The sequence below is a fragment of the Varanus komodoensis genome, unplaced genomic scaffold (genome assembly GCF_004798865.1).
Source record: "Varanus komodoensis strain SLA01 unplaced genomic scaffold, ASM479886v1 scaffold50, whole genome shotgun sequence".
Taxonomy (NCBI): Eukaryota; Metazoa; Chordata; class Lepidosauria; order Squamata; family Varanidae; genus Varanus; species Varanus komodoensis.
This window is the reverse complement of record NW_025336088.1, coordinates 457,418-481,517: the sequence shown is the minus strand read 5'-3', so window position 1 is coordinate 481,517 and position 24,100 is coordinate 457,418. Positions and strand designations below refer to the sequence as shown.

The 24,100-nt window shown below is 43.2% G+C and overlaps 1 protein-coding gene across 2 annotated transcripts in view; it reads left to right on the top strand.

The window, feature by feature from the left end:
- The window catches only part of FMNL1 (formin like 1), a 115,846-nt gene that overhangs the window by 59,106 nt on the left and 32,640 nt on the right, over positions 1 to 24,100 (top strand). For both annotated transcript variants that reach the window (XM_044446925.1, XM_044446924.1), the window contains exons 6-13: positions 746 to 883; positions 3,544 to 3,652; positions 5,008 to 5,084; positions 6,807 to 6,900; positions 14,358 to 14,432; positions 19,721 to 19,831; positions 23,215 to 23,364; positions 23,633 to 23,758. In XM_044446925.1, coding sequence (XP_044302860.1) covers positions 746 to 883; positions 3,544 to 3,652; positions 5,008 to 5,084; positions 6,807 to 6,900; positions 14,358 to 14,432; positions 19,721 to 19,831; positions 23,215 to 23,364; positions 23,633 to 23,758 — 880 coding nt within the window. The remainder of the gene's footprint in view (positions 1 to 745; positions 884 to 3,543; positions 3,653 to 5,007; positions 5,085 to 6,806; positions 6,901 to 14,357; positions 14,433 to 19,720; positions 19,832 to 23,214; positions 23,365 to 23,632; positions 23,759 to 24,100) is intronic.

The following is a 24,100-nucleotide window of genomic DNA, read 5'->3' as shown; positions in this document are numbered from 1 at the left end:
CACATTTTACACAGGGGCCCAAGAATGTTGGTTGCCTTCCACTTGCAGTCTTCTTATGTTTTACCTCTGCTTCTTCCATCTCTTTTCCTGCCACAGAAAAGCTGATAGGGAGGGATTGATGGAATAACCACATAATGTCATTTGATTGGTGACACTAGAAGCACTCTATTTCAGAAGACACCAGGAGGCAATGAAGGGATTTATCACTATTCCATGGAGGAATGAGTGACTAGTTTCCTCTTGGTTGCACACAGGCTTCCTACCCATTTACTTCTCCATGGCAAAATGGTTAAACAATGGTGAAGTAGCATTCAGTTACAGTTCAGCAGTGCTACCTGCTTATTTTGCACAATCTTTTCTGCTTCTGCCAATCATGGGAACCAGCAGGCAAGCAAACACCACCTGCACATTTCCCCTGACTGCACATTTTCAAAGTATGGGAAGCAAAAAGCTCCTAGAGGAAGCAAACAGAGTATGAATAAGGTCCCAAACTGTGATCATAATCAAGCTAGGGCAGCATGTTGAAGAGTAAGCCAGATAGAAAATGGGATATCGGCAATGTTTGAAAAGGGGAGGTGCAGGGGAGAACAATTCAATTCAGTCAGTCTAAAACAATGTTAGTGTGTAGCGTTGACATGTTTTTAGTGGCAGCCCTGCTTTCCCCCTCGGTTTCAGGGCTGCCCTCTTGAAAAGTCTCTCCTGCCCACCAGCTGACGCACATCTGTTTTCGTGTGTGTGGCTCCAGGTATGATATGGACAGCACTGACAATGGGAGCCCAGGGTCCGACAAGGGAAAAGCCCTGGACAGATCTATGGAGGACCTCAGCAGAAGCAACTCCTCCCCCACGCAGGGCTCCACCAAAATGAGGCACCTGACTGTCAGGTAACAGAATCGCCACTGGCTGGAATTTCTTGGGCCCTTCCCACATATTGGGATGCAGCATGTGGGCCAGGAAGGGAGGCTGTTGCACCACAACCCTCTCCAAAAACCTGCTTAAATGAAGTTAGGCTCAATGCTTTAAAATATGGCACATACAAGTCCAATAGATTTTAAATTTGTTAAAAACTGATTTGCTTTGGCTGATGTAAAGCTTCTGTAGAAGAGCTTTTTCTCCTACAAAATTAGCAACTTCAAAATGGAAATCCAGTTTAATGCAAGTAAATCAGTCACTCTACTTGCCTCCTCCACAAAATTACGTATCTGGTTAAAATAAGGCAATGGTTAAGCACTGAGCTATGAAGGAGTTTCTCTGGCAAGTGTGGTGGCCAGGTGGAGGCTGCTTGCCTGAGGCATTTCGAGTCTCATGCAGATTCTCAAGTGTATGTGTGTGCAAAGCTGCATCTAAAACTATCAGAAGTATTTTGCAGTCAAAGTGGCTTGAAATTTAAAAAACAAAAGCAGTTTTCTGCCTTCTAAATATGGAGATCATTAAAAAGTGGCCCTCACTGTATCAAAGTTTATGAACTATTTGGCTAGTTAATGTGATTTACAAACTTTCTTTGAGAATTTTGGGGCCTTCTCATGTCAATGGCTTACTTTCTTGCTGACATATGACAGGTTCTGTTTTTCTTTTCCCTATCTTGCATTTTCCTGTTTCTGTCCTTACTCTTTCTCCGTATTCTAACCCCATACTTCTTTTGCACGCTTTCCCTGGGAAAACACCTCATGGTAGGTACCCATCCAATGGCCTCCTCAGGACAGTGGGAAGAGGAGTGACAGTATGATAGCACTTGGTGTGCTTGTAATTTGGGCTTGTCAGATCAAAAGAGAGATGGAGAAGAGCAATGCAACAGCAACCATGGTCCATTAAGCCATGCTATTTTGAAAAGAATGTTTGTTCTCTCTCTCTTTCTGTCCTTTAGCAAGTCATAAATTGAGACATCAGTCAATATCTTTTCTGGCAGTTCCATTTCTTAGAAGCCCACTTGGGGTTCAGCGTTCAATTAGCTAACAAATGCCCTTATAGATGAGACCAGATCAGCCCTTTTGGGCAAGGAGAGTCCATGGCATAAGGTCCTGAATGGAATGGAGCTTTCCTTGGGGGAACACCATTACAGCTAGAAATGACTGACCCACCACCCTACAAACAGAGATTTCATCCTTAGGCCCAGTCCAGCACCAGAGAAACCACAGGGGAAAAGTTTCCTGCTACAAGCCACACAGGAAACTTCACTGAAGAACATAGTATAGGAAACAATGTTGTTTTGGAAAGCTGTGCAGGAATGAGCCACAACTATTTTCTGAATTTAAACAAAGATTGCTAAAAGTGTTTCAAGTTTATTTTAAAGATCATAGTGAAGTGTCCCCTGTGGTTCCAAAACTGCCACTTTCCCCCTTTGTTGGAGGGTGGAGGGGCAGGGAAGTATCCACCTGAAGCATCCTATTTTTCCCTCCTGTCCTGCAGGGTTGCAATCTTCCACCTCCTTCAGGTGTTGCCATTTGAACCAGCAGATCCAAACATACTTTCAACAAGTCCACCCAAGCGTCCCCTCCTCCAGCACCCCCGGGAGCGAGCAGGACTGTAAACCCAGGCCACCTCTCAACTCCTACTCACCCCGGTGAGCCTCTCCCCAACTTAACCAGTAACTTCCCCTATGAATGCAGCTGGAGGCTTGGCTAGGCAAGGGCATGCTTTCCTCACATAAGCTATTGTCCTAATTGGAAGGCAATCCAGATACGGAATATGAGGAGCCCTTGAAGCCCTGAGGTCTGGAAATCTGCATTTTTAAAATCCTGGATTATGTAATTCCCACCCGCCAAAATGGTGTACTTGCAATTGATTTCCTAAATCTGGGATAGTTGCAGATAGTTGCATGCTTTCATTTTTGTTCCACAATGATGTTTTGGTACTGTGTGCATGTGTGCGCCATGTGCATGTTGAGGCTTTTAAAAATAGTTCCAGTTTTGTTGCTGTCATATATAGGAAATTGGAACTGATGTTCAGAGGCAGCAGGAAGGGATGTGGTACATTCATAAAGGAGGCACTAGACCATGCTGAGTGAAGAAGTCCCAGCTTCTGAAGCCACCTCAATTTGTGCTTATGTCTGTGTTTCAGTTTCTTGAAATCATGAGATCTAGAAATCTTTTCTAAAGTCGATGGAAGGTTTAGATTCTTAGGATCCTGAAGAGCAACTACCACATTCAGCACATGTAGCCACAATCTGTATTCTGCTGCCCAATCTTACAGAGCTTCCCAATAAATACCATCTTTCTGCAGTACTTTAAGCACTTATAGTGCCCACTTTCCAGGGCTTGTTGAGTCCCCCAGCACCAGCCTCTTTCTTATTTATGCAGAACACCAAAAACTGGACTTGAATTTTTCATTGGTGACAGTACCTTCCAGACAAAATTTGAAGTGGTGCCGTAGAAGCAAAGGAGATTTTATACAGCAGCCCTGCTGTCCAACCTGATCCCCATGCACAATTTCTTGCTCCTTGAATTCTTGCATTTGTCTATACAATTAGATGGCAGAGAATTGTTTGGCATCCTTTCTCATCCAGCTATCTCTGCACCCTCACCCCTTACATTTATCTCTACCTCAGAATGAATCTGGCACACAGCAGGAAGGCGCTGCGGAACTCACGCATTGTCAGTCAAAAGGATGACGTTCACGTTTGCATCATGTGCCTCCGTGCCATCATGAATTATCAGGTGACTGAGAACAATGATTGGAAACGTGTTGTACAACTTCGGGAAAAGGGACATAGCTGGGACTAACCAATTAGAAACTGCTTCTGAAATGTCCTTGGGTGTTAACCAAGCAGGGTATGTAAATGCTGCTGTGGAGAGAGGAGACTCAGAAGCTGTGTGGTATACAAGGAAATTGATTCTTAGTATCTCAGCCCTCCAAATTCAGAGGGAATAATTGGAGCCGTAATCCAACAACATCTGGACGGCACCACCTTTTCTACCTCTGAATCATAAGTCCTATCAGAGCCATAAGAACTAAATGTGACCTACACATTCAGAGACTGTTTGTTCCCAAATGCCAGCTGCTGGAAAGGCGGGAGCCCAAATACTTGTGTGCCTGGCTGGTGGGGTTGCTTGGAGACTTCTGACCAGCCAGTGCAAGGGAACCAATGCTGAACTTTATGGATCAGTGGTGCGTGTTTTTCCTGTGGTGAGCATATATGCCCCAAGAGCCCAGAATAACTCTCAATAAATCAGTCTTGTATTAATGCTTACCTATTTAAGGCCATTTTATGGCATTCTGTATGTGACAAAAGTGTCGCCTGACGGCGCTAATCCTGTCTTGGATGGAGTGATGTGACTGGGGAGTGTGGGATGTGCATATCATAATAGCGTGCGGACAGACATGTGCTTGAACCTGGATGAAAGAGGCTTGAGAGAAGTGTTGCTCTGCATGATGGGTTCAGTCATTTGAACTGTCCTGCTGCCACAAACGGGGCAAACAGATTTGCAGGTTGTAGAATAATATAAAGACCTTTTGGGCAGAGATGGAAGTGGGATAAACATAAACGCCAAATGCGTCACCTGACAAAAGCGTTGTGTCCAGTCTTTCTCTATGCCCAGACCCAAGAGAGGAGAAGCTACTATTCTGCTGCGAGTGGCTACAGATTTGGCCATCTGTTCCCACTCATGTCCTTGTGGCATGGCCTCTGCCTAAGAAAGGATGCATTCTCTGAGCCAGTGTGGAACACCAAGAGGCAGTGTGATATAATGGCTAACAGCACAGCTCTGGGACTCAGGCAATCTGAGTTCTAGTGTGCAATCAGCCATGCAGGCAACTTGGTGACTTTGGGCCAGTCACAAACATGCAGTCCAATCTACATCACAGGCTAATTGTTGTGGAGATAAGATTGAGAGCGGGAGGAGGAAAATGATGTAAGCCACTTGGAGTTCTTTAATGGAAGAAGGCAGGATATAAATTTAATAAATAGATAAACAAATGGGGCACTTAACTGTGCTCCATCTTCAGCCCATCATGCTTCTAAGATATCCAGATTCACTTTCGCTCATAATATCCTCTCTTACCCTCCTTTCAGTCTGGGTTCAGCCTTGTGATGAACCATCCAGCTTGTGTCAATGAGATCACCCTGAGCCTCAACAATAAGAACCCCAGGTAAGCATTCTGACAGTCTATCCTTGCTCTCAGGAATAGATGGTCCCAGGGTGTCATCAGACCTGGACCACCAGATCTAGGTTTGAGTCCCAGCAGCCTGATGGGACAGCAGGTACAGTCTAAATCAGTGCTTCCCAAACTTTTTCGGTCATGGAACCTTTCTGAAGACATTTTTTCACATAATTCTTTCTTTCATCTGCTCCTATTGCCTGAGTGCTTTGCATAATGTAGTAGGTTTGGAAATAACAAGAATACATGTTAAAGATAATGAATGAATAAAGCAAGTATATTGTAATATCCAAAATAAATTCTTTCAGTTATTCCCAGCACTATGCAACAGAGTCCTAAGAACCAAATGACATGATGCATTTCCTTGTTTGCTGCTTGGATGCCAACTGACAATTGAATAGTTGGCCTCATGTGGTTTCATTTTAAAATCAGTTTTAAATCTGATTTTTGAGATTATTCATGGAACCCCTACAAGGCTTTTGGGGATTGCTGGGGTTCTGCAGAACACAGTTTGAGAATTGTTGGTCTAGATGCATGCGTTTTACTTATTACACTTTTATACTGCTCAAACCTACTATGGGTGGTTCACAACAATTAAAACCAGGAAATGTAGCACAATAAGACATATATAAAACTTTTAAAAGTTAAAAGTTACAGTGTAGAACCAAAGAAAAAACCAATATGAGTGTAAAGAGTTGAAAATACAATAACAATTTTACAAACAGAGAAACTGAATGACTAAAATGCTTGAAAAATAAGAAAGTATCCTGCTCCTTTATCAACAGTTGCCTAGCCCAGCCTAAGGTATCTTCAGGATGCAACCAAAGGGAGGAACCAGTCCAGTTTAGATTTATTGAGCCAAACGTTCAAGACAGGCAGAGGTGTCTAAAAGGGTGGTCGATGTGGGTAGTTGAAGTCCAAGGAACCCACCCAGTCAGAAGGCCATGCTAAAAAACACTGAGATGAAACACCATTGCCCATGACAGAGAGCAAGCTCCAGTGGGGCTAATTTGCAACTGGTTGTAAATCAGCATAGCTGGTTAATTAGGACAGGAAGTTGCTTTTAAGGGAGGCTCCCACAGGCTTCTCTTTGGACTTTGGATTTTTCATGCTTGATCTTGTACCTTTCCAAGGGCTGAATTGCATCTGGCTCTGCCTACTGTACTCTACTGGAGAGGATCTTAGAATCCAGGATTGGGGGTGGGGGTGTATTGAAGAAGATGATTTCAAACTGGCCCCAAATTGTTTAGGGCTTTAAAACTAGCAACACCTTAAAAAAAGACTGCAAGGACATAGAAATGCACACACACATGCACACACACAATTCCTCCCCCCCCCCCCCACTCTCTCTCCATTTTACCAGATAGCAGCACCCTTTATTAAACTTCCTTTTATGCTTCCATGCTCATGCTGCCTGGAGATCATACTCAGCACCTTCACTTCTCTCGGGATTTTCCAGGTGGCTGCTGGTAAAAAGCAAGATGTTGGGTGTGGCTGCAGTTTCCTCTGTTGCACATCTAATTTTTTCTAACAGTAAAGAGAAATGAAGGATGCTATTGCCTGATCATGGAGATGGGGTGCTTTGGAAAGGGGTTGGGGGAGAGAAAGAATGAACTGCCTCCTATTACCTAATTCAGCCCCTGCCTCGTACTACCTAGTGGCTTTAGGAGGAAAGTGCCCCATTCATACCTCACCTCCCTGTTCTCATTGCAGGACTAAAGCCCTTGTCCTTGAACTGCTGGCTGCTGTTTGCTTAGTCCGAGGAGGGCACGACATCATCCTGGCAGCTTTTAACAACTTCAAAGAGGTTTGTGAACTCCACCCCCTTTCCGACGTGCTGGTTCTAGCTAGAGCAATCATTCACCAAATGCGTGGTGCTAATGTGGCAAGGCAGGAGCCTGAACAATCTGATGAGTCCAGACAAAAGTGCAGTTAGGTCAATTTATGCTCTGGAATTAGGGCTTCTCTTCACACTTAGAATTTTGTGGGGTCATTTCAGAATGTTGTAATCTTTCATGGCCTTTTCTGTGTTTTCTAGCCATTTTTATAGATTTCCTTTTTTTTTTTTTTTTTGAGAGAGAGAGAGAGAAAGTCTGGTGTTAAATTTTAAATGGGGAAAAAAGCCTCATGGAAAATCCTGAATCTGCTTTACTGCAGTTCTACTGCAGCTGCACCTTTTGCTTGTTTAATAAAATATATACAAAGGCAGAGAAATATAAATCCCAGAGGGAAAAAAAAGCATGTAAAAGACACATTTTGCCCCCTGCAATGAAAATAGAAGAAGAAACTTCAGTAAAATGACAGGTTATGCAGAAAAACCCTCTTGCAATGATGACATGTTTTACTTCTCTTGATCAAAAGGTTTAAATCCTCCTCTTGTTCATTCTCTGAGTGAAACTCTGGATTTCTGGCCCAAAGTTCTGTCTTAATGGTCCTGCTGAGCTCAAAGCACATCCACAGAAGAGGCTGCCTGCTGAATCCCCACATGAATCACTGTTTGGGCTTGTGTCTCCTCCCAGCCAACTTTTTCTGATGGAGGGGCAAATTTGCACTGGGCCTGATTAGTCCACTGTATTGCTCCCTGTGCAGAGATGCAGAGGAATTGCATGGCATCAGAGACTTTAAACCTGGAACAGTATGTCCTACCAAAACACCACCCCTGAGCTTCCCTTCAAGTACAGAGTTGTTATTTTTACATTTCCTAAATGTGAACCTTTTCAGGTCAAAGTAAAGGTAATTCAGTGAATAGTGTGCTTGAGCAATCAGAATTTTGGGAACACAGACCTAGTAATATAAGGGTGTGGTGAGTGTCTCAGAGATGGAAGCAGGCTCCCTCTGCAGAGTGCATTTTCCATTCTGTCTCCACATGACCCTGAGTACTAATAATTTGCCTTGCAATAAAGGTGCCATTTTTAGGGCTCTCATATGTTTTGCTTAAATATGTCCAATTTCACTGCAGTTGTACTCCAACTTTCTTGGGCTTAACTTTGATAGATTTGATTATTCATGGGTTTGCCAAAAGTAATTAAATGGATTTTTTTAAAAAATTTTGTGCCCTACTGGGGAAAATCATCATCACCTTAGAGAAAGTGAGGAAGTGAAAGGAGAGGGGGCCTCCAAAGCATGCCTTCTTGTCCCACTCATCCAGAGAGGGAAATCCCTCCCAATTTCCTTGGTGCAAAGAGGAGGTGCTGGTGTGTAAAAGGGAGGGCAGGGCATAAGAATATAATAATGTGGTAAATGAAGAAGAGGTTCCCCGCTGGATCAGACCAAGTTCTGAGAGAGAAAGAGAGGGAGAAACAATCCAGTATATGTATGGTCAGCACTATTAAGAGTTAAGGTTTGGGGGTAGGCTAGAGATATTTGTGGTTTTTCCACTTTTGTGGGGATCCTGTGCCCCTAACCCCCTCGAATGTGGAGGACTGACTGTATATAATTTCAAATAGCTCTTAGAAATAGAAGCAGAAGCAAACTTGAGGGAATCCTCTCACTGCAGAATTGTGTGTATTTGAATTCTAATAAAGAAGGCATTCCTTCTCGTCTAAGGCCAAACTGCAGTTAAAGTTGAACCAGCTGGTGGGGCTGCAGGTGATTCCTAAGACTAGGGTGGGCATAGAAGGTGAATGCATCCCTTTTCTCCCATGCTGCGGTATTGAGCAAAATTCCTTCTTTGACACTAATATTTGTACTGGGAGGAATCCAGCACAGATGCCTAATTTGATCCTTATCAAACACCTTGGGAAGACCCAGAACCCCCCCCCCCCCCCCCCCCCCCCCGCCGGAACTGAGATGTGTTAGATGAATAAGTAGGAATAGACAGGAAACTTGTGCCTTTGGCCTTCATAAACTGATCTCCAAATCTGACAAAGGGATAGCATTTGCCCATGGAGCAGATGGTCTGCACCAAAGCTTGGGGAGAGAGGAAATGGAATTGAGACACTGAACATAAAGGCACAAATTTCATCTAAATTCCAGCAGGGTTGAGCAAATTGGGCATGGAGGAAGGGAGGAACTTCGCACAGGATCCGTTTCATGTGAAATTCTACTTTCTTTCAGGCTTTTATTCTTTTGCACAATTCCATGCCTGCCATTTCATAACTGTTTCTCAGAAATTATTACCTTGTCTGTGCTCTGAAACAACTCACTCTCATTACTGAGCATTTGACAAATAATTTTTGCTGTTAATATATTTGCTTTTGTAATTAACTTCTTGAGGTGTGTCTCTCATTCCCATTTTACAAGTTGGAAACTGAGGATGCAATTTGGCTAGAGTTGCATAAATAATAGCTGACAGAACATGGCTTTCCTAGATCCAGGACCAGCTAGCTATCCACAAGATAACCTTCTTTATACCTCTTCATGTACCTTGTCCTTCCTGTATCAAATAGCTCAAGGAAGGAACACTTATATGCATGCATACAATAATCCCTGCCCTAAGTCATTAAACTCTTCAAGGAAAATGACCTCAGCCCTTCTGTATCCTGTGACTGTCTTTCCTTGCAGAGTATATGCATTAATTGATAATTGGGTGCTAAAGGGCATGGTCCCATAGGCTCAGGAACTTGGCCAGTGCTGTTTCCATAGTCAGGAATTGGAAATTGCCCTCTTTGGATTGTTAGAGATCAGTGTTATTTATGGAAAGAATTTTCATTTGCATTCAACAGCACATCTTGGCTCTTCCACAGGTCAGTGTATTTCTTAATAGAATCCCACTTTGGCAGTGCCAATATACAGATGGAGAAGGGGAGATGCCGCTTTTAATTTTGTTTTCAATATGAGAACTGTAAGTGATTGTTGAGGGGGTTAGCCTTCATTGGCATTAACTTGTGTAAGGTGTGTTCTCCAGAGGTGAATGTTCATAAGTTCTCTCCTTGTGGACAGAAGTCATTCCTAGATGGGCTGGCCAACCCTCCAGAGGGCAAGGCTAAAAAGTCTAATTCCTGCTTGGCAGATAGTCACCAATCTCCAGTTAGCTTTTCTTCAGTGCTTCTGGGGGCTCTGCATAAACAAAATTGTTTACTGTTGAGTGAAACACATTTTTGAAAGATATTTCCTCAGTTATCTCTCTTCTCCCCTTGCATCAGCTTGGTGGGAGAGGGCCTGAGAAATTGCAGCCTAGGTTCCTGCTGATGATGTGTAGGTACTGGGGCCATAACTTCATTGTTTGAGAAACTGACAAAATAGGAGTATTGTTGATGAAAGCAACATCTGCCTTTTGTAATAAAGTCTGTCCCAGAGGCATTCATGGGGAAAGAAATGGGAGAAACTGGAGCCCACAGCTTTATTTTGAAGCAGTCCCTGCTGCTAGTAAGAAACTTGATTATGTAGAAGAACAAGAACTGGTGCATCATACCTTTGTGGGCACAGAGGTGCCCCTGGGTACCACATTGCTGACCCTTGCGGTACACCATGCAACCAAGCTCCTGTCCTTTCCAGCCAGTGAGTTGCACTTTTTTCCTGACATGGCACAGAAAACATCCTAAGCAAGCAGCAGGGCACACATCTCAGCTGCATCGGTTCCCTGGAGGGTCGTGTTGCTGCCCACAGCCAGCTTGTGCCCTGGTAATGCTGTAGACAGCAATGAGGCAGAGAGTAACTCTGTCTCTAAACCTCCTTTTCTACATCATCTTGAGGGAGAAACTGTCCAGCTTGAATTTGTCCTGTGCTTTATGCTACCTTCTTTTGAAATCAGGGATGAGCATTCAAATAAAAAGTACATCCCCTCCATTTTCAAGAAATGTTATTTCTTTCCCGGATGTATTTTACTAAACTCACGAGGTGCATGATACCATGTCAGCTTTGACCTTTGAGACAATTTTGCTGGTGGATTCTGATGAAATGTGAAAACCAAAATGACTGATGAGCTGGAAACTTGGAGGTACAAGCATGAGACCTTTGGGCTTTTTCTGATCCTTTCTTGATCAGCTGATGGCTGAATTATGAGCTTTCTCTAGGAGAGTGGGTGGGGGCTAGCAAGGAAGTTCCTGGGTGAGTCAGCCATGCTTACTCCTGAGTAGACACACAGAAGCTTTGTCCTGATATTTCTCAAGAAAGCTTAAAATTGGTAATACTCACACTTTGGCAATGGCCAGTTTGCCTTTAGCCATGTCCACAGATAGAAGGTCTCCTCACCCCTTGCCTTATGAACTGTTCCCTGGAATCCCCTTATGTACCTTCAGATTGTTTCATTCTGTCTCCATGATCAAGCAAGCTATCACTTCATCAAGATGCAAGCCACAGCATCAGTTCCAGTGGACAATCAGTTCTCTGGAGTATTTTCTTTGTCCTCCACAGCCCCAAAAAAGTCAAGGGCATGAGAACTCTAGATCTAAAGAGTAAGCAAATTAATCACTAGAAAATCCTCCCAGCATTCTGTCTTTGTGAACTTGAACAGTTGAGATATCTTAGCCTCCTCCTTAGACCTTATGGACATGTACCTCACTGTTGTAATTTCACCTCCTCCTCACCACTTCCTGAGGTGCAAACTAACCATTTCATTAAGTATGTATTATGAAGCTCTCTGCAGTTGTGGGATGACCGATCAGAATCCCAGCATTTGAGAAGGAAAAGACTAATGTGTCACTCATCTTACATTCTCCTGAAAAAAAGTTGCATTCACTTCTGCATGCTAAAGACCTTTGTTACTTTTCTGATTTGGCATTTGATGATTTTTTTAAGGAGAGCAGCAGGGAGGCAAAAAGCCTCTCCTCCCTGTATGCTGCCGTTCTAATCCAGTTCAGGGCTCCCACAATGTCTTTTAAGTAAACCAAAACAAACAAACAAGCAAACATTGTACATGTTTAATGTAACATGTAGCTCGACCCTCACATTCAGTTGTGGAGAAGCTCACTTATTTGTTCTGAGCCTTTCTCTTCAGCTGCTCCCTGGCTCTCAGGTAAGATCAGTAAAAATGGGCTAGATACCAGAGGAAGGTGTTCCACCAGGTTTGAGATACCAGGCATGTGCCTTTTTACCAGGAGTGCAAACAATCAACTGTTCTTCTGTACAAGCCATGTCAAAAAAACAATTCTGTCTTCCTGGGCACCCTACAAGGACCATGGCCAAAAGGACTCTCACAGGCCTTCCTTCTTCCCCTTCTCTTTAAGGCTATAAGGAAATCAGACAACAGAGGGTGAATATAATTCTTATTGACCCAGGTAGCCAGGGTGACTATCATTTTTTTTTGGAATAAGTTTTATTTTTAACAAACCTAACAAAAAAGGAACTAAAAAGTCATCAATCATCAAAAACATCAGACCTACTAGGTCAGCCGCCCACATTTTTTTCTTTTTATGTTAAACTATAAACATATTTAGATCTATGCATAGTCCCGTTTCTCTAGCCAATACTAAAAAGAGGCCCAGGTTTGATAGAAATCTGTATCTTCCTTCTCCTTCAGAGACAAAGTCAATCTGTCCATTTCTGCACAGTCCAAGTTCTTTTTTAGAATCAGTTTGTCAGTAGGTGGCTCTTCACTCTTCCAGTGTTGGGAGAGTGACTATCATTCTTGTTGACCCTTTTTTAACTCCTGCAGTTCCTGATCTAGGAACATGCACAGTATTCTGGTGAGATGTGCAAAGCTGCTTAATTCAGAGCAGAGCAAGTTTATCTATTCTTAAGGTTTAGACTGCCATTAAGAGTGGCTATCTTGAAGGGTGGAACCCTCCTTGAATAAAGGAATGAAGGAAACAGTAGAAAACAACGGCCATATTGAGACATCTTTTTAAAAATCTGTGTTGATGTGTGCAAGTCAACCCAGTCATTCTTGCTTGTTTCCTCCTGCTAGTGAGAACAAGCCAGGGACTTTGGTCAGCATGAATCTGAGAGTCTGAACCAGTTACCCTACCTCATGTGGTTGTTGTGAGGATAAAATAGTGAAGAGGAGAACAATATAAACTGTTTTGGATTCCTTACAAAATCATAATCATCCCTGTCCCTTTCCTATCTCCCCACCAGAAAACCAGAGTTGTAACCCAATAGTTTTTTTCATGGGTCACAACTCTGTCTCACTGGGAATTCTGGGAAGAGGCTTTCTAGGAATGCCTGACCTGTTCAGTTGCTTCTGCTGGCAGGAGGAGCCAAGCAGGTGCTTGGGTGTGGAAGTGCACAGAATCAAGCAGCATATGCTGGCATGATAAAATTCAGTGATTGGGCCAATAAGATGAAATGAAAGTAGTAATTACAACCAACAAGCTTGAAGTGTAAAAGGCCTACAAAACAGGGAGTCCTCAGAGCTTTTCTGAAAACCTGCAAAGAGGGGACCTGATGAACCCATGATGTTGTCCATTTCTATCCCACTATCTTCCCCCCACTCTCCAGTTTATTATCTTGATGTTAGCTGATCTATTTATTTTTTGATTACGTTTCTGTGTCATTTTTTAATCTGCAGCCTACAACAGTCTTGAAAACAGAGAGTGTCAAATGAAAAGTAACAAAATAAATCCAGAACAATTAAATTAAAACAGGAAATATCAAGTATGCGCACATATGCACTCACACACAAACATAGTAGAGACGGCCCCTGGGTAGAAAGCAGCTGCATTTACCTAAACTCTATTGGGAGAGAGGTTACTAGTGTGTTTGTAAAATGTTGATGTTTGCTTGTAGATCGCATGCTTTGGGGCTTTCAGGCTGCCAAATATCTTACTTCTGCTGGTACCAAGTTCTCATACCTTGGGCATAATATTCATCATCACTGATGGCTCCAAGTTGCAGGTGGGAACTGGGCAAAGCAGAGGCAAAGAGTCCACAGGGAATGCATTTCTTCTTGTGGGCAGTTGCCAAACAATACCTAGCAAGAATGTGTGGACACTAGCAGCCTAGAGAAGGTGGAAGCATGCTAGAGAAGATGAAGTTAGTAGACACATGAGCTGGCAAGTAGTCAAGCTGGCCAGTCGGTAAGCTGAGAAACAGAGAAGCAAATGGGATGGTCCAGTGGCAGTTTTGGTATTAACCATGACAGCTTTCTCAGACTGACTAGCCATGGCTTTCTCAGAAACATTACAGGGTCTGGTAGAAACCAGTGAGTCATGTCATCTGAACCCCAATGAGCTAAGAGCTACAGTGCCACCCTCTGGTCATCTGCCATGCTGGTGTCAAGACACAGAGGATATCAGTACCGTAACAGCTCCTTGTAATGGTAGAACCAGAGGATAAGCTATCTGAGTCCTCAGTTTGGCATCATGTAGTCCTTTTAGACTGCACTATGTCAATGCACATCCTTGGTACCAGCCAAACTGACTGGTTCTCTTTCTCTCCTTACAGGTCTGTGGTGAGAAGAACCGCTTTGAAAAGCTGATGGAATATTTCCGAAATGAAGAGACCAACATAGATTTCATGGTAATGGATGGAGCAGGGAAGGGGAACCTAGATTTGCTTCTTGGTTGCCCTCAGTGTCTCCTCCCTAGTGCATTTGCATGCATGCAGACATGACTAGTAGTGTGCCTAGAAGAGGGAAGCTATTGCTAGCAGTGAGAAGGCACAGTGCAGCGATTCTGCACTTTTCTCCTTAACAGATTTTCCATAGTAAGAGCAAAGACAGACAAAGTGGTGGGAAAACACAATAGGGTTATGCCTTAAACATCCAATTCCATGAATGAGGCAGGATGATAGCACGTTAAAGACCTTTTATGGAAACACCCTACCTGCCTTTGTGAGTAGGCTAGCCTTTCCCCTAGTCTCAGAACTGCTCTTGTGTATTCCATAATTGCCTAATAAATGGTACATTCATGTTGGGAAAACTGTAACTTGTTGCATTTCGGTTCATCTGTCAGGCAGTTATGAGGTGCAGGTTCAGAGGAGGCAAAGAGGTCATAAAGGTAGACTGAGACAGCAAGTTTCCTTTCTGTTACAGAGAAGCAAGCATCAAAATCATTGAGGGATTGATTATCCAAAGGGCACCGAGTCTAACTGTGGACACTAAAATTTTTGCAGCCGCTTTTTTGTCATTTTCGGAGGGCTAAACTAGTTGTTTTTGTTACATTGTTATGTGTCATCATGTTGTTTCTGACTTTGGCAAGCCTATGAATGAGTGCCTTCCAAAATGTCCTGTCCCTTGTAGTCCTGCTCAACTCTTGTAAACTGAAGGCTGGGGCTTGCATCCTTTATGGAATCAATACAACTCACATTTAATCTTCCTTTTCTTCTCCTGCCTTTGACTTTTCCTCACATTATTGCCTTCTCCAGTGAGTCTTCCCTTCTCAGGATGTGTCCAAAGTACAACAGCTTCAATTTCATTACTTTTACTTCCAGGGCATGTTCTGGCTTGGTTTGACCTAGGACTCCCTTGTTCGTCCTTCTGTCAGTCCAGGGTATTTGCAGAGCTCTCGTCCAGCACCATGTTTCAAATCCATCTATTTTCTTCTTGTCAACTTACTTCACTTTCCAGCTTTCACATCCATACTCAGAGATCAGGAATATAATATTGTGGATGATCTTGGCTTGGTCTCCAGTGAAACATCTTTACACTGGATGATCTTCTCTCATTCTTTTTTCCCCTGCCCTTCCAAGTCTTTCTTTTTCTAATTTCTTGCCTGCAGTATCTTTGAATTGGTGATTGAGCTAAGGTGTGCAACATCTTTCACAATATAAATTTCTTCACTGTTGACATTAATGTTGCATAATTCTTCCGTAGTCATTGTTTTTCTTTTTGTTCAGCTACAGTACTGCTATTGCACTTTCTTCTTTCACTTTCTTCAGGAATCAGTTCAATTCTATGCGGTAGTTGCTGAAAAGGTGCATTCAGGATTCTGGCACTATTTCTGTCATCTCCTGCTTTTGCTTGTCAGCTGTCCTTAGCAATTGTGACTGTTTTTCCATCATCCTTCCAGGCTCCCTGCCTTTTTTGTCTTTTACACTCTTCCCTATTAATGTATCTGTCCACAGTTCTTCTGGTTCATGCTCAACTGATGCGTTCACTAATAAAAATCTGTTGTGTGTACTTTAAAGTCCTCAGGAATGTTATTTAAGTTGTATTTTGGTGATATGCTTCTATAAGTAATCTTTTTCAGCTGTACTAATTTTTGATATTAAGAGTTCATGGTTGAGATTAAGAATTCATACTGCAGTCTGCTGCTGGTCTCATTTTGGCAGCGATGATATAGTTTCTCCGCCTCTTACTTCCAATTACATAGTCTATTTAATTTCTGTATTGGAAACTGGATGACATCCACGTGTGCAGCCATCTGATTGGTTGCCTAACATGTGTATTTGCAATGAACAGATTGTTCACTTCAAAAAATTCTAAGATTCATTCTTGTGTTTCATTTTTGACTCATAGTCCCAATTCTCCCACCTCATTTGATGCTCCTTTGTTTCCTTCTTTTGCATTCCAGTTACCTAGAATTATCAACATATCATAGTTTTGTTGTGTTATCAAGTTCCTCTTAAAAGCTTTTGATTTCTTCTTCCTCAGCATCTGTTGTTGGAGCACAGATCTGAATGATGCTTATGCTGATAGGTTTTTTTCCCAAGAATTGCCTTATAGACTCTCACTGCCTGTACTACACCTTGCCTCAGAGCCACTCCGTTTCTTCTGAGTTTGTCATTTCCAGAATAAAACAGTGTTTGACTGAAAATTTCCTATTCCAGTCTACTTTAATTTGTTCACACCAAGTACTGTACCATAATGTTAACCATTCCATTTCTTGCTTTATAGTTTCTGGTTTGATTCATCCTTCTCACGTTCTAGATTCCAACTGTAGATACAGACTTCAGTTGTACCTCTGTGCATGTCAGCCCCTAGACTTCCTTTCAGCTTTGCTTTGTTAGCAACAGGGCTATTTATACTTGTATTTGCTGTTCCCAATAGCTTCTTGAGTGCCTTCTAACCCAGGAGTCTCATCTTCTGGCACCATCTGTTGTTTCATTTGGATTGTTTCATTGTAGGGCTTACAAAGAGATAATATTCAGAAGTGGCCTACCATTGTCTTCTTCAGTGCAGTACTATCCCGATTACCTTGAGTGTCACATGTCACTGCTGTTGTCTGTGAAAGCCTCTCCACCAATGTTGCCATCACCTATTGCTGTTGCCTAGCAGCTGCCCTTCAGAAGTTTCTCTGCCCCCATCACCATGAAAGATACCCATTCTCTTCTGCTGATGTGATTGCTACTCCTGAAAAGGGTGGGTGTGTCCTAGTTGGATGTCTCTGCTTTGACCATTCTGCCTTTGGCAATCCTGCTGGGAGACCAGCCTAGTGAGAAATTATGGCCTCCTGGCAGCATTGCTCTCCTCTGACAGCCTGAAACCCCCTCACCACAATTAAGGTGTTCATCCAAGGGGTGGGACAAACTAGATACAACTTTAAATTAGTGTCTGTTGCCAAAAATGTGTCTAGCCTCCCCCTCCCCTTCTGTATGGTCTCACAGAACACATCTATGTCCTGAGGTTAGTATAGTCTTCATTTCTCTGGGCCAGCTTCACAACAGAGTGTCGCTTGGCAAGGTGGGGAAACAAGGAATCATCAGAATGTGAGGACGTTAAATGAGATGGGATGGGACGGTGGTCAGGGGAGCTAGAGCTGCAGTTGCTCTGAGGTTGGAAAATATCCTTTTCCTTTTCATGTAGCTTCTGTACAGTCTGAACAGCCTGATCCTGCCTAATCTCAGAAGCTAAGCAGGGTTGGGCCTGGCTGAAATCTGGATGGGTGTGTTGTAAACTGCCCCGAGAGCTTTGGCTATGGGCAGTATAGAAACGTAATGTAATAATAATGTAGCATTGCTCAGGGCATATGTGAACAGAAATGAAGGAAGGGATTAGAGCACAGATGCTGTTTTCCTGGAGACTGTGTGATCTGGCTACACGCAGCACTCTGTTGCCTTATGTGTAATTTTGGAGGCTTCAGAAGAATGCCATGTGCAGATAAGAAGCTTCCCCCACCCCCACAGCCTGCTCTCCCTGCCCCATCGAGACCTCATTTGGCTCTGACTCACAAGCTACAGTAGTCTGTTCCTCAGCTGCAACCCTGGGGATACTCTGGCTACAGTAGGCCAAAGATATGCTCCCCCTAGACAACCCATCAGATTTCCTCACTTCCCAGGGCAGCAGTTGCTCTTCTGAGGCCACCTGTAGCCAGTGCCAGCCTTTCTCTTCCCATTTGTCTCAGCCATGGAAAGGCACTCTTACTGGCTAGCTCATTGTTCCTGGCTGAGAACTACAGGCTGAGAGCCATTATACACTTGCCTTTGGCTCAGGCAAGAGGCACACACCTCTGGCAAGCTGGAGGCTTTCAGATGGAACATCCAGTTAAGGCATCTTAAAATGCATCCTTAAAAGCAGCTCTTGTGCTATATGAAAAGGAAGAGGGTGGCATCCCAGCACTGGTCAGCACCCTAGACTACTCATGCTGGGAATGGAGAGAGGAGGGTGTGACCCTGTTGGTTTGCCTGAACCCTTCAGCAGGTTTCAGTTCCATCAGCTGTGGTATCTGAGACAGCTCTTCTGGGCTAGGCATAGGCATAGCAGGCATGGTGTTACAGTGGTTCTATTCCTTCTTGGATAAATGATCTCAGAAAGGGGCTTCTGCTGCCCCCATGACTACTGGCCATCTCAGCCCTTATACTTTTCAATATTTACATGGAGATGGGAAATGTCATTTGGAGATTTGGGTTGAAGTGCTATCAACATGCAGATGCCACTTAGCAGTGCCTTAATGATCCTAGGATGACTGTTGAATGCCGGAACTGGTGCCTAGAGGTGACTTTAAAGCGTATGAGGCAAACAGATTCAGACAAGGCAGAGGAACAGTGGGAGGGAACTTGGAGGCCAAATAGTCTGGGTAGAGGAATGCTTTTGGTTGGTATTGCACCTCTGGAATCAGCGCTCATTAGTGGTTCATCAGAACTATTTCTGTAGGACTTCAGAGCCTTTCTGAAAAGGATCCGCAAGCTTTATTGCTGTTATATGTTTTCACACTATTCTTATTGAATAATTATTGAATAATGTTCATGTTTTATTTAGTTAGCCAAGCTCTTTAGGCAGTTTACAACAAAGGCCACTTTTTAAAAAACAAAAGTAAAAAACAGCACAGCATTTTTCCAGTTTTCAAAATCTGAAAACAATTTAACAGCTAGAACAATTTTAGTACAAATCAGACTTGTTAAAACAGCTGATAGGCAAGCCCCATAATGGTATTCAAGAGCTTCAGATGTCGTTAAATATCTAGGAGAAAAGAGTAAGCTCACCCTGGCACCAAAACGATGGCAGAGATGGTACATGGTGGGCCTTGGTAAGGAGATCCTTCAGTGGGGAGTTCATCCCACTGGAAAGGCCTTTTTGCTCATTGTCACTTTTCAAGCTTTCCTCCAAGGTGGCATTTAGAGGTTCACCGTAGTGTCTGGATAGATTCAGCTTTAATAAAGAACTTTGCAGTAATTCCTTTTTTAAAAAAAACCCTAAGAACTACATAGCAATAGACTTCCTTTTTAAAAAATACCTAAAGACTAAGTGGGCAGTAGTTTGTTTAAGAGACACAGATACCAGCCAGAGAAACAAATAAAAAACAGATAATGAAACATTATTCAAATTCATTCATGCCAGAATAGTTCTAACCACCAAAGAGCAGCCCAAGAAATTATAAAAAGAAGTACCTAACTATGCTCTTTACTTCTCTCTCCTCCTCAACATCCAGGTGGCTTGTATGCAGTTCATCAATATTGTGGTTCATTCAGTAGAGAACATGAATTTCCGTGTCTTCTTGCAATATGAGTTCACACAACTGGGATTGGATGAGTTCTTGGAGGTGAGGAAGATGTAATTCTGCGTGTGAGTGCACATGTATGCGTGTATGTGGCTTAGTCCATATGTTTCAGAGAGCCCTGCCTTAGCATTTACAAGCAGTGCTCTGGTACATGCTGCCGGATGGCCCCCACTACAAGCTGAAGTACCTCAGAGAACCCTGGACCTTCCACTTCTAGCTTTTTTAATGTCACATGTTGGGGTCTCTCCCCAGACAAACCAGAGCAATAACCATATTTGTTCTTTGGTTCTCGCAATCGCTGATGATTCTTATATATTGCCATATCTGCTAAAAAGCCATCAAGGCCTTTTCAACAGTTGGAAACAATGAATCCTTGCAATGATAAAAACAAGAACATTACAAACTTCACAACCTTTTTACTTACATACAAAAGCTGAAACTGAGAAGTTGCCTTTTACATGCTGTCCAAAGGTGAAGAGAGTAGGAGAAAATGGTACGCGTCGTCCTTGAGGGAGTGCATTCTGTAATTTCTCCTTTCATATGTGTCTGGCAAACAGTCTCTGTGGGTGATAGTGCCCTCAAAAGGGGACTGTCCTGCACATCTTAGTAGGAGCAGAGTGAGCCAAGCAGTTTCTTAAGATAGCCAGGCCCTGATCCATTTAAGGATGCGGTCCAATGCCTCCCACCCTTGATGCATGTGAGCCTCCAGACTCAGAAGCTTGCATACATCCAATGCACAGAGCAAGGCACAGTGGCAGCAATCTCTGCCGCCACCTTATCTCTCACAATGGGTTTTATTTAGGGGACTGTTTTTTGACATCTTAATGAAGCACTGGGGTGCGGAAGGAAGGAGGTTGGGGTGCCCGTGGGAACTGGCATATGTCCTTAGCTGCACCGCAGTTCCTTCCTACCCCTGCCATGCCTCTTTCCCTCCTCCCTGAGATGCATTTGCAACCTCAGAGAGGCAGCCAGCATGGTTCCTTCCACACAAATGCTGGGAGCTCAGCCTTCAAAGTTCCAACATTTTGCTCACAGGACCTTGGTGCTGGGACTCCAAAAAATCCTTTGCTCCCCAAAAGATGTCAGGAGGCCATAAGATTGTCCCCTTTGGGCCTTAAAGGTTAAAACCAAAATAATTCAGCAACTAGTGCAGACCTTTCAAAACAGGTGGAATATAGTCCTGAGAACTTGCGCTGCTTAGCTGCCTGCTATATTTTGCACCAGTTGACACTTCTGAACACTCTTCACAGAGAATATGTTGCAATAGCTTTTCAACTTGTCAACAGAGACAAGCCTGATTTCCAGGTTCCCACATCACACCCATGGTTGGAAAGTTTGTAGTTTGTTGATCTACTCCCAGTTGCAGTGGAAATGTTCAGCTGGTGTTATTGTGACTTGAGTACAAGGCTTGTGTGCATAGATCCATGTTCATTTACAGTGGTTATTTTAATTGCTCTTCACTTCCATAGCATTTTCAATTTGCAGATTGCTTGGTGAGACTGCAGCAAATGTCATGAAGAGATATGAAATGAGATGGGTTTTCCAAAGAATTTTTAATTGTAAAGAAATCTGGAAACATTGCTGCTGCCCTAAACTAATTGAGAACTGATTTAAAAGGTTTATTTGATAAACAGAACTTTAAATGTATGTCATTATTGATGTTAATATGATGTATAAATATCTCATTTTTCCCAGTAGTCAGATCAGCTGAACTGAAGTATGTAAGGGCAGGAGGAATATCAATTGTATGCTTCTGATGCTTGTAGATCGATCACCCTGAGGGCTATAAATCAAAAAGCATTATTCAGTCAGTCCATCTTCCCAGTCTTAACAGATTTTCTGTCTTTTTTGGTTGCACGTTTTGTTGTGTGCTATCTTGGGAGGCTTTACTCTAAGAAGTGGTTTAGAAACCATTAAAATAAATTAGTGGAATACAGTGGAAAAACAGGAAAGAGTGGAAATGGAAGGTGACACCTGGACTTCCATGCCTCCATAAAATAGGTGTTTGGACCTGCCCCCCTCAAGAAAAATATTCCACAGATTAGTCTGTTGTACAATAAATGAGTTGTCTCAAAGCACCTCTACTGTGGCTTAAATATGATATTTTTTAAAAGCTGTCATGCTAACACTACTCCATAGCATACTTTTTCCTATCATTATTTACATGTTAAGGGATAAACTAAAATCTTTGAAAATGGTCCTAGGTGAACTTTAGCAGGTGCCAAGGAAAATTTCTGAGGGTGCCATTGCACCGATAGACACCCAACAAGTTCTTTGTTCTCCTCCTGCATACCGCTGGGTGTAAGCTAGCAAAGGAATTTTTTAAAGGTAATTTAAGTGTTCCCTCTCTAGTGTGTATGCTGCAGGCCTTAAGTCTCTAGACTTAAGATTCAAATCCCTGCTTGGCTGTGAAGCTCCTAGGGAGAACTTAGGGGCTGTCACTGTCTGTTAGCACAACCAATTCTCACATCGTTGTGAGAATTAAATGGAATAACCTCCATATATGCTGCCCTCTGTGCCTGTAGTGGGGCACTTTGGAGGCTCCAGGGAGGCAGTTTTAACCCATTCTGGACTGTGCCCCCCACAGGGAAAATGGATAATTATTCTTCAGAGACAGGTGGAGTCATTTATTGAATTTCTGCCCCCGGTTTCCTTTACAGACAAGGTGAGCAATATATGCTCTGCAGTTTCCCGCTGTTGCTCCACCACTGAATTTGGCAGCAGCAAAAAAGCCCAGTGGTGGTAGTGGCTGTTTTTTAACTGCATGTGAGCAAGCCACTATGGAGCACTCAGCAATGTCTTGTCAACAAATTTCAGAGGGAAGACACTTTTTCCTGTTTGACCACTGCTGCTGTTTAGGGCACTGCAGGGAGGCACTGCAAAGACACACCAGGGGCAATCGGACTTCATATGGTCCGCAGGCTGCCTTTTGCCTGCCCCAGCTGTAAATGAAACTGGGGGTGCAAATAGGATTGATGAATAATTGCAAATACTGTTTAATGATAGCATCTGTTTCCTTAATGAAACATTCATTTTGGACAATCAGTCCCATAGGGTTTTTCCCCCCCAAGGCTGATGTGCAACTTTCAAACTAACACATTGTTACCCTCAGCCCTTCAAATGTGTGTTCATTAAATGAATATGCCTTCAGTCCCTAAAAGGCATGGCAGAAGTAGCCACCTCAGCTCTGCTTATTGCCAGCACAAGGCATTTTGATGCCAGGAGCCGAGCCCAAATGGTACCCGTTTTTTGGTACCAACATGTTGAAAAAAACATTAATGCACCATTCAAACATCATTTTTTGCTTTCATCTATCTTGTTTCACCTTCATCCCATTTTCTTTGTAGCTGCTTTACCTTGCTATGTGACAGAATAAGTTCTGGTTCTACTTTTAATATCAAGTTCTCCCTCTTTTGACTCATCAGAAACTGCGTGATACAGAGAGTGACAAGCTGCAGGTGCAAATCCAAGCCTACCTGGACAACATCTTTGATGTGGGTGCCCTGCTAGAGGACACTGAAACCAAAAATGCCGTTCTGGAGCATGTGGAGGAGTTGCAGGAGGAAGTTGGACAGGTGCGGGGGCTGACTAACAATTCCTTTAGGGGTGGATACAATAACGGGAGACACTGACTTAGGATGGTGGCTTGATGAGTGAGGAAGACCCTTCCCTGTTACTTGGTCACAAGGAGGAGAACAGATTCCAGATGATCTGTTTACTGTTTCTGAAAAATGGGACTGTATGGATTTGCCCCCAAGTTATCAGGTTGTTGTCCTCTCTCTTTTCCCCTTCTGTGTCTAGCCCTCTTGCAATTAACTTTCAAGACAATGCTTCTCTTCACAGCTCACAGAGAAACTTCAGAATACAGAAAATGAATCCATGGCCAAGGTTGCTGAGCTAGAGAAACAGTTGTGCCAGTCACGCCGTGAGCTGGACGCCCTGAGGGCAAGGACAACAGGTGATGAGCAGGTATGACAGCAGGCAGGCACTGACTGTGGGGGCTTTTGGTTGGAACTGATCCCAAAGGGAATTGAAAGAACCCTGTTTTATCAGACTGAGTCATGGCTTATGCAATATCCTCTTTTCAGCTGTGGCAAGAGCAATGGCTCCAGGATGTGCACAGGAAACCCACAACTCTCCAGTCCTACCATCATTATTGGTGTTCCTTGTCCATTGCCTGAGATGGCAGTTTCACTTCACAGTAATGATGGCACGACTGGAAACATTCAGATCTGGTATGTGGAGCAAAACACAATGGAAAGTTGTCTTCTTGTTCCATTGAAATGCACAGGATCTGTGTGCGAGAACAGA